The 19,569-nt window shown below is 38.5% G+C and overlaps 1 protein-coding gene across 1 annotated transcript in view; it reads left to right on the top strand.

Moving 5' to 3' along the window:
• The first annotated feature begins 12,684 nt into the window (after nucleotides 1-12,684).
• LOC128861436 (uncharacterized) overlaps nucleotides 12,685-19,569 on the top strand; it is an 89,068-nt gene continuing 82,183 nt past the window's right edge. The window contains exon 1 of the mRNA XM_054099572.1: nucleotides 12,685-13,774. Coding sequence (XP_053955547.1) covers nucleotides 12,685-13,774 — 1,090 coding nt within the window. The remainder of the gene's footprint in view (nucleotides 13,775-19,569) is intronic.

The raw sequence follows: 19,569 nt of genomic DNA, 5'->3' as shown, positions 1-19,569 counted from the left end.
GTCAAACTGGCCTTGAACATAACCGCGCCTATAAGAAATAAAGAAAGGCCACAATTGACCTGGCTAAATACGATACAAAGGAGAATAAGATGCACCCTGATGATGTGACAACGCAGGACAGAGGGAGCTGGCGCATGAGCACAAAGAGGGCCAACCCCGAAGGCAATGAGAGAGAGAGAGAGAGAGAGAGAGAGAGAGAAAGAGAGAGAACAGACTTAGTTCTCAGAGTAAAAATTGTGAAACAATTTTCGAATTTGAGAATTGTGAATTGTGCGCCTTGGATGTTATTTTTTTGGAAATTATGATTAATGCTGAAAACAGTGACCGACGTAAACTCAGTCCCCCGTCAGCTGTTACGATCAAACTAATGAGAACCCCATGTAAATGAAAAATTCCTTCCTTCCGTATGGTAGTATCGTAGATTTTATTTCACGGTTTTTGAAAATTCCCGTAGAACCCTGTCAGCTGATTGCTTTCTCATCACACAGTGTTGCCAAGCAGTACATTTCGAAATCATTTACAAAATAAACTTAGAAAAATTATAATTTTCATTAAAATAACTTAAAAACACTGTTGAATAATGTTAATTATAGATAAATGAACTATTTACATTTATTGGTTTTTGGCTTTGGTTTATTAAACAATGAAAAATTGTAACTGATAACGCGGATGTGTGAAAAAGTGTGTAAGCAAAAATATCAATGACAATATTGACACAAGCCGATGTATTGTGTAAATATGTAACTAAAAGAACGCAGTTGTTCTCTACGGAATGAGTTTTGCTCAGTTTTGTGCTCGTTAGTGGCTGCGGTAAGGGACTGCGTACGTCGGTCACTGTTTTCAGCATAAAACATTTGAAATTTTGATGAAAGAGAGAGAGAGAGAGAGAGAGAGAACAAACTTAGTTCTTAGATTAAAAAAATTGTTCAAACAATTTTTGAATTTGAGCATTGAGAATTTTGAGCCTTGGATGTTATTTTTTTTTTTATAAATTATGATTAAAAGGTTTAAAATTTTTATAAAAATTTGTCGGAAATTGGTGAAAATAAAAATTTTAAATAATGTATCAAGTTTGTAGAAAAGATTAAAGGGTTACATGGGTTTTGTCGGGTAAAAACAGGCCTATTTTCAATAATTTTTTTCTATGTAAAAAATTATCTATTTAATATTTATTTAATTCAAACTTGTTTTTGTCTTTTAGATACATGTTTAAATAATAATTTCCAGAAATTAAAAAAAAAAAAATTAAAACTCCTCCATTGTGACGTCATTTCCGGTGACCCCTCGAAGAAAAGGTGCGTCCCGCGTTGTCAGAATGAAATGAAAAAACAAAAATAAGGGTTTTAGTTAAGACCATAAACTCGTGCTTGAACGAAGGAAATAAGAAAAAGTAAAAATTGGAATTTTAGCAAACATTTTTCCAAGAAAATTAAAATTTCCGCCAAATTTGCTTGACATTTTTTTTTTTTTTAATTATTGTAATTAAAAAAAAAATTCTTCGTCCAAGCACGAGTAAATTGTATCTCGAGCACCTGTGTAAAATTTCATCAAGATCGGTTGAGTAGTTTTCGAGGACATTTGACAACGGACTATGAAAACACGGTTCCGAGAAAACCCCGTTTATAGTTTCGAGAAACAATAAAAGTGGCTTGGAGCGCACACATTCCAAAGGCTGTATCTCCGAAACTATTGTTCGGATAAACTTGAAAATTTAGGATAATATTCGCGCGATGTTGCAGAAATTAATAAGCCAAAAAAAATCGATTCTTTGAACCCACCATACCCATGTAACCCCTTAATATGGCCTTTGTCATAGAAAGAATCATATAGCCCCTCTATCTTTCAATATGTTGATCCAAAGTATTTGAATTATTGTAGTTGTTCTAAGAAAGTTGTCATCCTTCTCAAATATTTTCCACATTCTGAAAAGGAAGTCAAAACAAAAAAGAAGATTTTCTGCCTTGAGTATGCAAGTTAATGGCGCACAAGTAATGGTTATGCCACTGAGTGCATTTCATAAAAGTCACTACACTTTTTGTCACGCGCACAAAAGTACAAGTAAAAAGTACAAAAAATGTGTAATTATACCAATTAAAGATGGTAATAAAAATTACATAAACAAAGAAGAAACTAAGTCACCATATCACATGAAAGGAGCTGATCTCGCCCTCTGTCTTCCAAACATGGCAAAACACTGACTTGCGAAACAAAATCATTTAGGAAAAAATTAACGAACAATAAATTGTACATTTCATTACATTTTCAACACTTCTCATTCCGCAAAAAGCATACAAAATAAACGTGAACTGAATAGGTACAAAGTGTATGTATACTTTACATACCTATATGAATAAAGAATTACGAGGGCAAAATTAAATCATTGGAAACCCTTACAAATGCAGACAAAAATTTCCGACAATTTCCATATATTTAAACGACTGTCTAGACAATCAACGAGCGCATCATTGCGCTGTCGTAATGATGATGACTTTTTAATATCACAAGGGATGAGTGATGAGCGCAACATCAGCCTAGTCGAGAACTCAGTGTCAAACACGAAATCAGATAAAATTTATAAAATGAATTCAAATTACGACTACCCTGGTGTGCATGCGACATTGCGATAATCAAATTGGTTAGAATGAAAAAGAGTTCGCTGCGATAGCTGTAGCTGATAAAACAGAACAATTAAAACGATAAAAACAACAGAAACAAAAGCACCATCAACAGTTTAAGCCGCACAATAAGCATAAAATAAGAGACAGAAAACAAAAAACACTTTGCTCATTTTGAACTTATTGGATTTCATAGAAGTTTTAGTCCTACGCTTGTCGAATGATGCTCACATGCACCTTCATACATTTTTAAATTGATTTAATTGTTGCTGCATCTGTGCGTATGCATTTGTTGTTTTTTTTTTCGTTTTGACTTTCCATAGCTCGTTGTCGTATCCGCCGTTTGCAATAAATCATCGCCAATGTGCTGCTATTGCGGTTGTTTACTTTCGGTCAGTTTGTCCATCGCTATTCGATCCCAACACACACTTGCTCAATGGCCATTGTTTCTGTGTGTTTGTCTTATTGTTTTTATCGTTGTCGTCAATAGCGCTGACAACAGCGACGACAAGTTTGCCACAGAGCGTGTGTTTTTCTCGCTACCATTTTCCATAGTTTTTGTGTAAAGAGTGTTCATGAAAAAACAGCGTTTTATCACATTGACACCAACAGCCGCATCAGCAGCAGCAGCAGCAGCTACACTGAGAGGGAGAGGGAGAGAGAGAGAGAGATAGTGCGAGAATTTGGTGAGAATCTGGGTTGGTGGGTGCGTTCGATAGCGAACAACCAACAATGCAGATGTGATTGCTGCTGTTGCTACTCTGGTAAAATTCATTGTTATTTTGATTTTATTATTGTTGCTTCGTGCTGGAGTGACTGCTCCCACCCCCTCAATGCAGTCGTGTGATCAAAATGCACTTTAATCAATTTTCGACATAGTTTTCGAGCATTAAACTCTAGAGACCAGTGGCGTAGCAGGTGTACGCAATAAATAAAATATGAAAAACTTTAACAGAATTCCGTTCTGTATACTTGTATGGACATATGCGTGGAAGCATTAAAATGGTAGTACAAAAATTCAAATAAAATAAAAGAAAAATTTTAGTACAGAAAAAATAAATAGATGATATTGGAAAATTCTTAGTTGAAGAATTCACACTGAAACACTACCAAAAAAATGTTATATGAATTCACGATTTTTTTCCATTGCAGAATACGGTGGCAAAAGCAAAACGAACTGTATTTATATTCAAAAATGACATATGAGTGCATTTTTTTAAGTACGTATTTTTTTATAAGCAGAAGGAAAGGATGTTGTTGTTGTAGCAGTAATACAAGCCCTACACTGCACTGACAGTGTATATCACCGGTCATCTTCGTCTAGCTCATCTAAAGGTAGGCCCAGGTTGGGTTTCGACAGGTTGGGTCCAGAGGTAGTTAGATGAGTGGGTTTTAAGGGCATGTGAAAAGGTTGCTAGTGTCGTGCGGGGTGCCTGCAGACGCAGAACATATGTTTGGTATGGCGTCGTCAATTCTGGATAAGTAGGAGTTTAACCTGCTGCAGTATCCAGAACGTAATTGTGCCAAGGTTACGCGGGTCTCACAGGGAAGCTGGAGCTCTTCATCTGCTGTAGTTGGTGGTTGGACTCCGATTACGGCATTCGGTTGTCGGGAGCTTAGGAAGGTGGTGACGGTCTCCTGATGAATGTCGTTTATTGTTTGTCTAAACACTGTCTGTACCTGGGAGGCGGCTCAGGCTCAAGCAGGTATCTGCAAGGGTGAAACCTGTGGTAGCACCCTAACAGGAACTACTTGCTGAGTATTTTATTATGCTGTACTACAAGAAACATCTGTGCCTCGTTGTGAAGGTGTTGTAATGGGGGCATCAGAAGGCAGCCCGTCGCTGCCCAAATAGCAGTGTTTTGGCAAGTCTGGAGCTCTACCCACTGCGTGTCACTATTTCCAGGCGACCGGACAGGCGCAGCTTAGTTTAAAACCGGCCGGCCAATAGCCTTAAATGTCGCCCACAACATTTCTTTGTGTTTGCCTCAAGTGTTGCCGGCAAGCGATTTGAAGACCTTTTTGCGATTTTGGAGTTTAGCGGCAATTGCGGTTGTATGCGCAGAGAAGGAGAGCAAACTGTCGGAGGTTATACCAGAAATTTGAATATTGTTTACAGTCGAAATTGGTGTATCAGCGATTTTTACCTTGAGAGGCAGTTTGACCCCCTTTGTTCAGTGAAAAAGCGAGAAAGGTGAGGTAGACGTTCACTTTGGCGCACAGGCCATCAATGTCATTGCCTGGCGCCATTATCGTATAGTCGTTAGCGTATGAATCAGAGAGACTCCCTCTGGTGGTTGTGGGAGTTTCGAAAGATAGAAATTGAACAGCAAGAGTGAAAGGGCACGACCCTGCGGAACACCTTGCTTGATCTTCCTCTGTTTGGATGATTGGTCTCGATGTTTAGTCTTTTGTTTTACATAATCACTTAACGGATGGAATTTCTAAAGGTGGAATTTCTTTCCTCATCAAACCACATAATAATAAGAAATAATGGTTTTGAAGTGCATGTTTATGAATTTAATTAGATTTAAAAACATTTCAAAGGTCGAATTCAATAGGGCAAATGACTTTTAAAGAACTGAAAAAATCACCTGTAAATTACCAGAGCTTTTTAGGGGTAGATCAGCTCAACAAATGGAACAACATCAAGACGTAAATCTCAAATTGGAGGAGGAATACGTACATATATACATATAATTCCAAATCTATTGGGGTTCAAACACACGAAATTTTTTTAGAAATAAAGGATGACACTCCTCATTATAATTAACGCGGCTAAAAAAATTTAGTATTCTTGCACTCTAGTCAAAAATTATACTCTAAAAAATATAAAATAATGCCAGCAAAAACATGTAAATGATACAGTTTTCCTTCGCGTTTTTACACCAACGACGTAATGGTTTTGCTTCTAGGAAACAATGCCGATATTTAATTAGAAAATTGTGCAACAGTAATAATAGTTTGGGGGTAAACAAAATTCCTTATTTTCTCGGCACATGGCTGATGTGGTCGATATCTCGTATCATGACGTTAATTCTATAGCTGCGCAACTAAGTTCCCGCTGTTTGTCAATAGATGCCGCCAGCAGTGTGCGCTAGTCGATTCTAACATAACCTAAACGTCATAAACCAAGCCTAGACATATGGTAAACAAACTGCTTCGACACATTAGTGATTTTGTTTTGGTAGCCAGACCAGACGGTAACCCCATTGAAAATGTATGGGGAACTATGAAACATCTTGCCGGAAACCCAGTCCACGACTTAAGGCAACTCGTGCGTCAAGTTCGGAAAATCTAGTCCTGTTTGTCAACGAGCTACGCAGAAAAGCTGATTCAAAGCATGAAGAAGATGCCAGGCTATACTCGACAACGATGGAGACTAAAGGGCTTATTGAGTAATTGCAACTCGTAGTTTTGTATATACTTTCATGTAAAAAAATTTTAAATATATATCTTCTATACTTTATGAATACTCGCGGTTCTCGTTTTCAATTCTCGAAAAATTGTTGAACTTAAATTTTTAAAAGTTTTCGCAGAACCCTTTGTGTGTAGAACCCTTAATAAAATTTACTTTTTAAAGATAATCCCTTTCAAATGTTGGCCGCAACAGCGCCATAATACGCGCGATGAATAGTTTGCACAGATCACTATTTCGAATCCTAAACGTTGTTGAAGCGTAAGTCTTTCCATGATGAAATGTCAATGAATATTCAAAAAATGAAGTACTTAGTTAAAGAAGTACTTCCAATTTGATCACTCTTAATTGCGTGTTGTCAAAATGGTGTTCCCGAATGGTAATCCTTCTAATCTATCCGCATGTACCAAATAACTAGCGCACTAACCGTTATATTCTTGGCGGAATAAAGTGGTTTAAATGGGCTAGAAATTTAAGAAGTGAGTGAGAGTTTTGAAAAGTGTGGTAATATATATAAGAACTTTTCGTTCTGAATAAATTACAAAAAAAGTGTCAGTGGTTTCACCGAGCTTCTCCCCCAATTCTTAGTGCGCTCCTCGACGTTATTCCATAAATGGAGGCACCTACGGTTTCATGCTGCCTCCGAGTGGCAGAAGGTTTTTTATGAGGCACCTTCCATGGCAAAATTGTACGAAGAGATTTGCCACTGTCAGCCGAGGGACGAGCGCTATTAGAAAAAGCTTTTTTGGTATTTGGTGTGTCGAGCCGATTGTGGAAACGGCGGCCGCCATTGTGGAACAACATCTAGACGCACGCCACAAATAGGAAGAGGAGCTCGGCCAAACACCCAAAGAGAGGGATATATATGTATATATATATATATATATATATATATAATATATATATAATCTACCAGGATTGCCGGTACTCGGAACTTTTTTCTTCACCTAGGGTTATGGAAAGTATAATTCCCTCATAGCAGCCATCTACTACACTTAAAAAATTACATTTCTGTAATAGCCAGCCTTCATTTATACACACGCGACACTTCTCCACAACATTTACTTCAATCAGACGCTTTGATCAACAAAATGACTGCAGAGCTTCCCTGTTGTGAAGCCATGCGTCCATCAGTCTGTCAACTATAGTAAACAGCTTGTAATGAAGTATATTGAGTGGCGCTTGCTCAAAAACTTTCCCAGTGTTTCTCACGTATCAGCTAACTATGCAGAAAAAATACAAATACTAACAAATAAACAATAGAATACCTGCGCCAGAAAGCCAACTTCTATCCGCTACTACGTAAAAGCTTCAACTTCCCGCACGCGAAACGAAGGGAAGAGTTGTGATCGACTGGATTTTATTCTCATATATACGCGTAAGTAGTAGAGGAAGAGCAAGAGAAATGAAAACTCGCGAAAAATTTTTATTGCATTTTTCGTGATGGAATAAATCAAAACTGTTGTTAAAAACATAAATCCATTACCTTTTTTTCCTGCCGTTGCAATAGTTTACATTCGAAAACTTTTAGCATCAATAAAGTCGACTAGCGAGGAATTTAAACAAAAATAAAAAAGTTACTATGCAACTTAATCTTCACGGAAATAGATGCATTTAAAAGGGTATGACGAAGGCAATAAGTGACGCAGGCAGGCAAAATGTTATTTTTACGCGATTACTAAGTATTTTATCTGCCCTTATATTTGAATACAAAATAAAAGTACGAACGTGGACTTTAATAAATTTAAACGAATATTTTTCTAAACAGTAAAGGAAATTGATTACAAAATGTTGATTAGGATATCTATATCCTTCCCTTTTGCCCTTTGAGTGCATCTGCAATTCATCCAATCACTCTTGAAAATGCGTGTCATTCGTTGTTTCTTCTGAATTTATTTTCCCACCTATGTATTATCTACCAAATTTCAACACTTACTAATTTTTGTAACAATTATGGAAATCAAAAAAAAAATTACTATTTAAAATACATTTATTTTTACGGCATAAGAATCAGAGCTGATTTCTATCGGTCAGTCCATAAGTTCGTGCGGATTTTAAAGGTGGTTTTAAAATTAATACAATTTTAAAATAATTAAAAATATGTTTATAACATTAATTAATCAATAATATATTTTCCTTCATTATTTACAATGTCTTCCTAACGTTTAGGCACATTTTTAATTTCCTGCTTAAAGATTTTTTTGTCCTTGGAGCTCCTTTTGAGGAGTAGTTCTTCTTACTCATATGGGATTGAAGTCCACGGAAAAGACGATAACCACAAGGTGCGGAGAGTATGGCGGATGCGGCATTAGCTCTCATCCGAGCTCGATGAGCTTGCCTAATGTTTGCCTTGCGGTATGAGGTTGTCGGGGTGAAACAAAACTTTGCGTCTATTCACTAAAGACGGTCGATTTTTTTTAAGTGCCTCGTTCAGGTTTGATAGCTGATGGGAATAATAATCAGCAGTTATCGTCTGGTTTGGTTTCAGAAGTCCATAATAAACAATATGGGCCATATCCCACCAAATAGACAAGAGAATCTTCTTGGGGTGAAGGCTATCTCTAAGGGTAGGGTCTGGTGTTTCATCTTTATCTAACCATAGGCGTTGGCGAACAGGATTATTGTAAAGGACCCATTTTTCATCACCAGTAACGATACGGTTCAGAAAACTTTCATTTTCAAGCCGTTGCAGCAGCTGAGAACAGACATTCACTCTCTGCTGAAGGCTGGCGACGGAAACTCTATTCGGAACCCATTTTTCCAGCTTTGAAACCTGTCCCAACTGAGCTAGGTGCCTGTGAACTGTTCCATGTGATGAATTTAACCTCTGAGCTATCATATCGACTGTCGAATTTGGCTCAGCTTCCACGAGTTCGAGCAAGGCGTCGGAGTTAACGACTTTAGGACGACCAGCGCGCGGTTATGTCGCAGTTACCACTTTGGAATTTTGAAAATACTTTTGCGCAGTCTTTACACTCACGGTATCCTCTCCGCGAACAGTGATTATTTCTGCAGCAGCAGTTGTTGCATTTTTACTACTTTTATAAGGAAAATACAAAATATGCCTCTTATGCGCGTTCGAAGATTCCATTTTTTTTTTAACAACACATGCTCTAATCCGCGATTAAAATCACTTGTTGAATGCACAATATATCAAAGAAAATACAAATAGTTGCGTTATATTCCGTACAAAAGTGAAATTATGGGTGAAATACGCACGAACTTATGGACTGACCTGATATTTTAATGATTTGGTTTGGGCTTTTATTTAAACAAAAAACAATAATTATATCAATGACTTGATCAATTACAAATTCGCCGTTGGTGTTTACAACCTCTTCCTACATCTCGACCAATTTGTTGATGTCGTTCCACCAAAAATCGCCTGGCCTGGTGTTAACGAAGTTGTTGAGCCAGTTTTTAAGGACCTCTTTGTTATCGAAGGCAGCGCCCTTCATATGATTTGGCATATGGCAAGGTCAGGAGAATACGGCGGATGCCGAAGCACCACCCATTCGAGCTCTCGGTGCGCGGTGTGCGGCTTTGTCGACTTGCGCCACATAGTGTCTGGCATTGTCGTAAAGGAGTATAGTTTGACCATCTCGATCAAGTCTTTTCAGTCGAATAGCTTCATTTACGCAGTGCAGCTGGGCAATGCAGAGCTCCTTGTTGACCATGACATTCTTTTCGAGCATTTCTCAGTGCACCATGACCTCCGAGTCCCACCAAACACATATCATGATCTTCTTTGAATGAAGGTCCGACTTGACTCTCGGCTTTGACATATCTCCTGGAGCCACCCATTACTTTCTTTGCTTCATATTGATGTTTTTCATCTCCCGTGACGATTTAATCCAAAAAGCGCTGTTTAAGACCGCGTGTTGCTCGCTGGTGGGCGAAACGCAGTTTGAAGGCGACTTTGTTTTTTCGTTGAGCTCGCGATGAACCCAGGATCCCAATTGTCCGGTAAATCCTAGTCGATTTTTTCCGCCAATTCACGACTGGTTTGAGGACCGTTTTCCTTCCAAAGGGATTTGAGATTACAACAATATTTCAATCCAATCAAACTGAAGTTCGAAGCAAACCTTGTGTCGAGTTTGGGCGAATTTTATTAAATTGATATTGAGCCATGCGCATTTAGCAAAAGTGGGTCCATATTCCAAAGTTTTATTGTCGTCGTATTTTTTTCAGGTTCATTAATTGTACCATATTTGAGTAAGTTTGCTTAATCATAACAAAATTACAATTTTATAGCAAGTGAGCGGGGCTACCTTGGTAAAACTATCGCGACCTCGGGTAGACGGGTGGACTAACAAAAATGGTGAAATCGACTCATCATTTAAAACCATTTGATATATACGAGGGTCGTTTGAAAAGCCTGTGCAAAAATAAAAATTTCTTAATTATTCTTTCTTTTAGGCATACACACTTCGTACAACCCTCTTCTAATTACATCCCTTCCGAATAATAGGATTTGTACATTTCTGAAAACTTGGCACTCGTTTCTGCAATCACCTTCTCATTTGAATAAAATCTTTTTCCCGCCAGCCATTTTTTCAAATTGGGGAACAAATAGTAATCCGCAGGATCCGAGAGAACCAAGTCTGGAAAATAGGGAGGATGTGAAACGAGCTGGAACCCTATTTTCATCAATTTTGTGACCAGAACCGTTGAGACGTGAGCTGGTGCGTTGTCATGACGGAAAAGGAAAATCTCTAAAACGAATGCCATACACAAAAAATATACCGATCTGGCTGAAACTTGTTGTGTGTTCCTTCCCCGATACGCGCCATCCCTCTGACTGTGCATGTACTTTTCAAACGAGCGTCGTACACCCTACACACGTATACTCGCATAAATATATCTCGATTCCTTTACGCTGCTACATACAACTGGTATGCGCCTTCGAACAAAGCTTGGTTGCGCAGCTACTTAAAACAAAGAAAAACAATTCATTATTTTTATATCAAGGAAGTGGGATTTCACTCACTCGAAGTAGCTTATTATACTTCCTTTTATGCTTTATGGTGTTATTGTTATTGTGCAATATTTGGGTGCTATTGTTAACTATAATTAACCAGCGTATAATTAATCAGTTAACGAAATCATTTTCGGAAAATCGTTGAACTTTAACTTTTCCATTATTTATGTTTCCAATTCGTCTACATATATAAGTACATATAAGTAAGAATATATATATATAAAAGCCAAGGAAATATATACTGTCAAACTTCCTTAACTCGAACTAAATCGAGTGGCCAGTGACGGGCCACTTCCTAGCCATTCTTGGTTTTCTCGAGCTTTGTGAGACAGTGTCGAGTCCTGTTAAAACGTCAATGGTCTGCCACCGAAATGTTTGTCTGCCCACGATTTCAAAGAAACCTCCAGAATATTTTCTCGACAATATTTCGCATTTACCTTGACGCCAAGCTCGATGAAAACGATTGGAGAGCGTGCATCTGCGATTACAGCGGCCCAAAGCATTATCAGTGGCGGGTGCTGCCTCCTGGTGGCCAATCGATGACCCAAATTCTCAATCGTTTTGAGAAATTGGCAATTACTAAATTTGAACATTTTTTCATCAGAAAACACAATGTTCGGAAATTGACAGCTTTCGGCCAAGCGAAGCTATTCCTTCGCTCTCTCAAGTCCGACTTGCTGCTGCTTTAGTGTGAGATCATGCGCCGTTTGGATGTTATAAGGCTTAACTTTGAGATCATTTTTCAGTATGCGCTGGATGCTACGATCGGATATTTTCAGTTCTTTCGCCATTTGATTGGCACTTTACCGGGGATTTCGGACCCTGTAGAGATATTGAAGCAAATTGCAAAGCCGTTGAGCTAGCCAGAAAGTGTACTAATCTTCCACTGCTTGAAAACAGAGGCGATATTGCAATCCTTACGGCAACTTTCAAATTAAGGATAAAAAAATATTCTCCAGGAGGCCAATAAGGCATAGCCTTGTGTTACATCCAGGCTGATTTGGCCGCAAATAGAAAAGAAAAGTTTAGGAAAATTGATTAGCCTCTCAAGAGAGAACATCTCGAAAGTCGTGGCTGTTAGGTAGGCACTCTTCTAGGCTAGGAATATTTTCGCATGAATACTGCAGAATTTTAGGGGCACGAAAGTGGAAGGAACAGTGGAGTGCTTCCTGTGTAACTGACCATCTTTATCTAGGATTAGAGTTAGGAAAATACTCGTTTGACCTGGTGTTGGCATAAAATCTATTCTACGCCTCACAAGAGCATCTAAATGGTTTCACGGTGAATAAACACTGAGGTTCCCGTATTACAGATTGGTACTACAAAGGGCCTGCATGGCCTAAGTGAGTTGGCTGTTCGCACCCGGCTGCCACAAAAACTTAACCTAACCGAACCGAGTTAATAAATACAATATTTTTATTATTTGAGATTTATCTTGAATAAAATATGAATATTCTATAACTCGAAATCTTCATAAGCCGAACATTTTCACTGGACAATGCAGATTGGAGTTATTGAAGTTTGACTGTATGTAGAAACAAGTAGGAATTCAAGTCGCCTGTTAAGATATGAAAACAAAGCACTTAACATACGCATACTCACACATACACAAACAAGTAAAATCCATTGTCTTTATGCTCATTTTTCTCTTTACATTCGCAGATGTAATAATGACGATAAAATGGCGGCAGAAATTCAAATGCGGAAAACATACAAAAACACGAAACCAAAAGAAACAGCAAAAATCAAAGTTCAACAAAAACACCAACACAATGCCACCTCTTAAGCAGATGCTGAACATTGCCGAAAATCACACTCACTGCTCCTTGGTCAACAGTGATAGCAACAACAATAACAACAACAAAAATAACCAGCATTACTCGCCATCGCCAAAGGCAAGCACCAACACGAAAAAGCATCAACAACAGCAACAGCAATGTAAACTGGATGTTTTCAAGGCTTCCACATACGCCAATCATTCAGCAAAGGCCCCCAACTACGCCGCTGCAATCATAAAACGTGTAACGCTTACAAAGGAAGGAAGCAACGCAATACGAACTTCAGCACCAACTCCAACGTCAATTCAACATAAATCTTCTACAATACAGAGCACAAAAACGAAAACAAAAGCAATGGTTGAATCACCAACGATGAAGGCTGAATCAGCGAAGGCAATCACAGCGACAGCAGAAGGGGCAACAGCAAAATCAAATGGCACCAGTTGCAACTACTTGAATTGGTGGCGTCAAAATTGTGTGCTGGCTTTGGATTACAGTACTCCTTTTGGACGATTTTGCTTGCCACCAAACACGACAACAACAAGAAAAGCAAAAAACGCGCCACATCAGTCCACCAATGGCTGCCACATAAGAAGAGCAAAAACCGCACTTATTACAAGCAGCCACATCACTGCCCTAAAGCTGATGTCATTACTGGTTTTGTGCTTCCTCCATATCGCTGCGGCAACCACCGCGTCTCTGGCAACAGCCAACGCAGCAATAGCTATGTCTTCCAACTCGTCAACATCCACTGCCATGACAACAAATTCGGTGGCGGCCGCCTCTTCTCTGTTGCCAGTGGCGCCTGTAGTGGCTGCAGTGACGGGCACTGCCACAGCCAAGCCGAGCGGCAGTGGCGCACAACAGCAATGTTCACTGTCCGAATTCACCTGCTCGAATACGCGCTGTGTGCCGCTCAGCAAGTATTGCAACAACATTAACGATTGCGGGGATGGCAGCGATGAGCCACGCTTTTGCACACGTGAGTACCTTCCAACTATTTTTACTGCATGTCAGCAGATAATTGTCATATATAGGTGAGTGAATTTCGGACAAGCCGACTAGGTTTCAGTGGTTCGCTAAAGAACGCTTTCCTGCTGATTGGGTGGAAATGATTACGCTCATTACTGGCGGTCGACATGGCGCAAAAATAGCCAGCAATTAAAAATAAAGTGGATTAAATTAATGTCGTTAGCACGCGTCAGAGATGAGAATTGGTCGTTGGGCGGAGGGGGAAGAAAATCAATGTGGGAGTAAATAAATAAATAAAGAATGATTAAAACAGAGGAAATGTTAAGTCGTTATATTGTTGGTGGTTTTATTATTTTACAGCACGAACACACACTGCGCTATAAGCCCCTATATACACAGGGAGTTAATGACAAGTTTTCCAAATATATTTGTTTTTCATTCATTTAATTTTTTTGTATAAAAAATGTAGTTTTTTCTCCTACAAAAACCATATAAATTAAAATGTGTACTAATTAAAAAAGACAATAAAATATTATCAAAATTTTAAACCTTTCAATCAGAACCTTTCGAAAAAATTCAGGTTTTCAATTTAAAAGCCCATTGAAGTGACGCAAAAATCGCTTTAATTAAATTTTTTTTTTTAAGCTGACGAAGTTCGGTGTTTCTTACATACAAAAAAATTTCGGAATTCGTTATATCAAGAAAATCCACAAGAGCGCCTGAAAAAAACTTCCAGAAAAAAATCTTGCACTTTCTTGAAACAAAATTCTATGGGCTATACAGCTGCAAACTCAGAATTTTTCTAAAAATTCAGATTAAAAGGTGTGAAATTTGAATGAAAATGTTTTGAGTTATTTGACATTAGCGCAAAATTTTTAACTTGGTTTCATATGCTTTTAATTTAATAATATAAATTTTAATTAAATAAGATTAACTTTTTGTAGATGAGTGAACTATACTTTCAGGAAAAGAAATCTTAAGTAAAATAAGAAAAACATAAATTGCCAAAAATTGTCAGTAAGTCTTAGTGATAAAGTTAGTTATGTGTAGATGTGGGACAATGTACAAATTCGTACCGTAAACGTGCATTTCCAACAATTTTCCTCCGCCAACTTTCGTCTAAGGCCCGGGTAAAAATTCAATATCACTATAAAACCTCATTTCTGCGAACCTCGGACAGATCTTTCTATCCATATACTGCAGTTTGAGGGTCGTACAAGGGCAGCCTTCCTCGTAGGCAGGATTGGAACGAGGGAAAATCTGTACCGAAGTTGGCACCTCTCTCTTCACTGGCGGTTCGAAGATGGAATCGGGAGTCGGAGCTGGGGCTTCCTCTAAGCCAGCTTATTTAACTATTCCCTTAAAACTGTTGCAGTTTTTCAAGCAGAAGCATGCAAAATACTTAGGGAACGTGATTAGGGAGAATTAACATTTTTTACGATAGCCAAGGCGATCAAGGCTCGACTAAGCCATGGTGTAGATCCAAATTAATCAGCTACTCTAAAAAGGAGATTTACCTTTTGGATATGCAGGTAATATTTCTCTGATCTGGGCAACAACACAGAGAGGAAAATGAAATTGCTGATGAGCTTGCCCGGAAGGGGTCAACCGAATTGGTCTCAGAGACCTCCCACCCAGTCATCGGCATCTCCCTGTCTATTGTTAACGGAGAATTGCACAACTTATTTCTCAGGAGAGCGCAGAGCAGATGGAGCTCTTTCGAAAACCTGTGGCCCTACACAGTGGGGATTTTTTGACACATTTTGTTCATAAATCCTAGAGAAGATAATTATTGAGCGATTTTAAAAAATTCTTAAAATATTCATAAATGACCTTGAACTGAGCTTCAATTTGACCCCGAAAGGGCAAACTGGTAACGAATTCGGACTCAGCAACTAAAAAAAAATTATATATCAACTTTGTTTTTAATTCTTTGGTGAATATTCTATGTTTGACCTTGGACTGACCTTCAATTCGACCCCACAAGAGCAAACTGACACCAAATTCGAGCTTTTCTGGTGAATATTTTAGGTAGGGATTGGGGTGATTTCATCTCTTCAGGGGTGCTGGAATTTTGCGTACTTGCCGGGATGTATTACCATTGAATTGAAGTAAGGTATATACCTATGAAATGAGACTTTTTTCAATTTCAAACGTTTATTAACAAAAAATGGTTACAAATTTAATCTTCAAAATAATAGCTATCGCTGGCGACACATTTTTCCCATCTCTTAGGTAATTTGTGGATGCCGCGCCAAAAGAATTGGCCGTCTTTGGCCGCAATCCAATCATCGAGCCATTTTTTGGCTTCTTCGTGAGAATTGAAGCTCTGCTCGGAAAGTGCGATACAAACAAATGATATTCGGAAGGCGCCAGGTCTGGTGAATAAGCCGCATGCACCAGCGGTTCCCAATCGTACGTCTCCACCAACTCCCGGGTCGCTCTTGTTCGATAGGGCGGTGCATTGTCACATTGTCAGTTCATGCGGCACCCATCTTCCGACCTTTAAAATCATGCCCATGTCTTTCAAACGTTTGGAAATGGTTTTTTGGGACACTCCCAATTGCTCTGCCATCATTTCTTGCGTTCGACCATCATCTTCATCCAACAATGCTTGCAATTCGGCGTCCTCAAACTTTTTCGGTCCACGTTCTCCAAGTTCCACGGTCCACGTTCTCCACGCTAGAATCACCACTTCGGAATTTTTCAAACCACCTGAAGCTATTGCTCTATTTAGAGCATGTCCACCATAAGCTTCTATAAGCATTTGATGAGTTTGAGAAGCGTTTTTCTTCAATTGATAACAGAAAATCAACGATGTCCGCAAATCGTAGTTTGAAGGCACGAAATTCGACATTTTTAAGAGCGACAAAAATGCATTGTTGATTGAAACGTAACAAACAATGAGCTGAATATTGTTGAGAGATGACAGACGAAAAAACACGACATTTGGGAAGGTTTAAAAATACTCCTAGCAACATCTATGGACTAATAGCTGATGTATATATATACCTGGTATATATATACCTGATGATTGTATATACCTGGTACAATAAAAAATGCCAAACCGAATTTAAATATACACAATTTTCTAGCTTTAAAGTTTTTTTGAATTTTTCACAAAGCTACTCCTATTGAAGGGTGTGTTTTGATGTAATAAGAAAAACCAAATTGAAATTCAGGCGCCTCTTTCTTTGTCTTTTTCGGGCATTCTCTTTCTCTCGCAGTATAATAGCGTCTTCTTGAAAGTCGTGCAAATAAAGAGGCCTATGAATGTGTTCGAGCGGGACAGAGTTAGTTTTAGTAACTGTAACGCAGTTTAAGTTTTAAGGGAAGAGGAGGGTCACGGGTAGACTTTGCATTTGGCTGCATACATGGCTTTGATTGAAGTACAAATAGTTTCTAATAATTAGTCTCTACCCTACCCTGGTATCTCCAATAAGATCTATAAAAACCAGACCCTAACAATTGGGAATTCGGGTCGCCTCAAGTGAATTCTGCTGAAGCAAAGAACTGGCTAGCCACTTCTAGCCTTACATGAGAAATCAACTATGGGTGTCAATATTCGGACATGTTATTAAGGAGATTGCTGGAAAATATTTATAAATATCAAATGCAAAGGAAATTTGCGAAGTACATAAAGGAAAATTTTAGCTATATTACTTCATTGAGTTTTGCTTCGGTTGAAAAAGATTTTATGGTTTCAATAAAAAAAAAAAAATTTAAAAAACAAACATCTTTTGTATATATAATTCTCTAATTGCATTGACTCACTGCATGAGTTGAAGTCATCTCTCTTCCTCCCTCTTCATTTTATGCAACCAAAATATTTATCTTACTTTGCCTAATTTGCCTCCATAATTATTTGTAAATGGCATTGGCTAAGCTCTACATTTAGCTGAATCAATTGGATGTCGTTATCCTTATTCCTCAGCTCTGATAATTGCCATTAAAATGTTAGCAAGCTAATAGTAACTGACAGCATAAGTCGAAACTTTGTCCTCAACGCCTTGTATGTTTTTTCAATACAATCAAGAGAATTTTGTTTACCGAACTCCAGCTGGTTCCATATTATACAATTGATTAACTTTATCAGTATTTCCATTAAAGTTTTGTTATTATTTGCTCAACAACACCTTTTCCCTCACTGCACCTTTGCTTTGTTGTTTGCTTGTAATTAATTTATGACAAACAAACTGACATAATAAAAAGCATACATACACCATTTACCTAACCGATCGAAGCGTAGGTATGTAATTAAAATTCTCATAATAATAAAATGAATATACGACTTTTGTGCAGAAAAAAGAATTATCCAGTATACTTTATTCATTACTGCTGCTCCATAAAGTTACGTTGGTGCGATGCCACAGCGAGGAAGTCAGCAAGAGCTACATGGCTACGAAACTGAAAAGCATTATGGCGTTAAATTAATATTGTAGATTATTAAAAAGTATGTCCTTGTGTTGAGGTTGGCTGTCATCTCACATTAATTCGCACAAAGGAAACAAAAACAAACTTAAGCCATCACAAGTACTATGTAAATAAATACTCTGAAAGAGCCCTACAGTGGAAAGCTAAACTACTCAGCAGAAATTCTGTGTAGTTAAGAACTGGTTTTTGAAGGAGGAAGTCGAACTGGTGCGACAGGGACTTGAATTGCAGCAGTTATTCAATTAAGGTTTATTTTAATATTTTTACTGTTGTTCTATTTTGAAATAAAAATATTTTAAAAATTTTATTTGGAATTCCTCTCCTCTATATAAATATATATATATAAGCCATTTTTAACCTCTCAGAAAAATAGGATTTGTTGAACTCTTCAAACTACGGCTCTGTCTAGGCGGTGACTTCCTCGTATGAACTACATTTTTCCCCCGTGAGCCATTTCTTCATGGTAGAATAAAACTAACACTCTACAAGGCTCTCACCATGTCCGTCCTAACGTATGGCGCAGAAGCTTGGACGATGACAACATCCGATGAAGCGACGCTTGAAGTGTTTGAGAGAAAGATTCTGCGGAAGGTTTTTGGACCTTTGCACGTTGGTAACGGCGAATATCGCAGAAGATGGAACGATGAGCTGTATGAGCTTTACGACGATATAGACATAGCGCAGCGAATAAAGATCCAGCGGCTACGTTGGCTGGGTCATGTCGTCCGAATGGATACAAACGCTTCGGCTTTGAAAGTATTCAATGCGGTACTAGCTGGTGATAGCAGAGGAAGAGGAAAGCCTCCTCTGTGTTGGAAAGATCAGGTGGAGAAGGGCTTGGCTTCACTTGGTGTGTCCAATTGGCGCCGGTTAGCACGAGAAAGAAACGACTGGCGCACTTTGTTAAACTCGGCCAAAATCGCGTAAGCGGTTATCGTGCCAATTAATAAGAAGAGGAAGGGAACAAGAAAAAGTCGCAGGGAGCCAGATCGGATGAATACGGGAGGTGCGGCAGCAATTCATGAAGTTTAGCGGCGACAACTCCGGATAAATGTGCTCCTGCGTAATTGTGGTCAAATAGCACCTTCTTTTTCGCCAAATGCGGCAGTCTCCCTCAATTTTTTGTGAAGGTCCGATAATACGCTCAGTGATCTCACTCAGTTCTTCCTTTTTCTAAAAAAATCATAAGGAAGATGCCGTTGGCTTCCCAAAAAATCGTGACCATGACCTTTACGGCCGATGGGACTGTCTTAGCCTTCTTTGGAACAGATTCAGCACTGACTTTCAGATTGGAGCACCGGGAGAAATCCATTGTTTTGATTGTTGCTTAGTTTCTGCTGTGTAGTGATGAATCAAGGTTTCATCAACAGT

The sequence above is a fragment of the Anastrepha ludens genome, chromosome 4, assembly GCF_028408465.1.
Source record: "Anastrepha ludens isolate Willacy chromosome 4, idAnaLude1.1, whole genome shotgun sequence".
Taxonomy (NCBI): domain Eukaryota; kingdom Metazoa; phylum Arthropoda; class Insecta; order Diptera; family Tephritidae; genus Anastrepha; species Anastrepha ludens.
The sequence above is the reverse complement of the archived record's forward strand: the minus strand, read 5'-3'. Positions and strand labels throughout refer to the sequence as shown.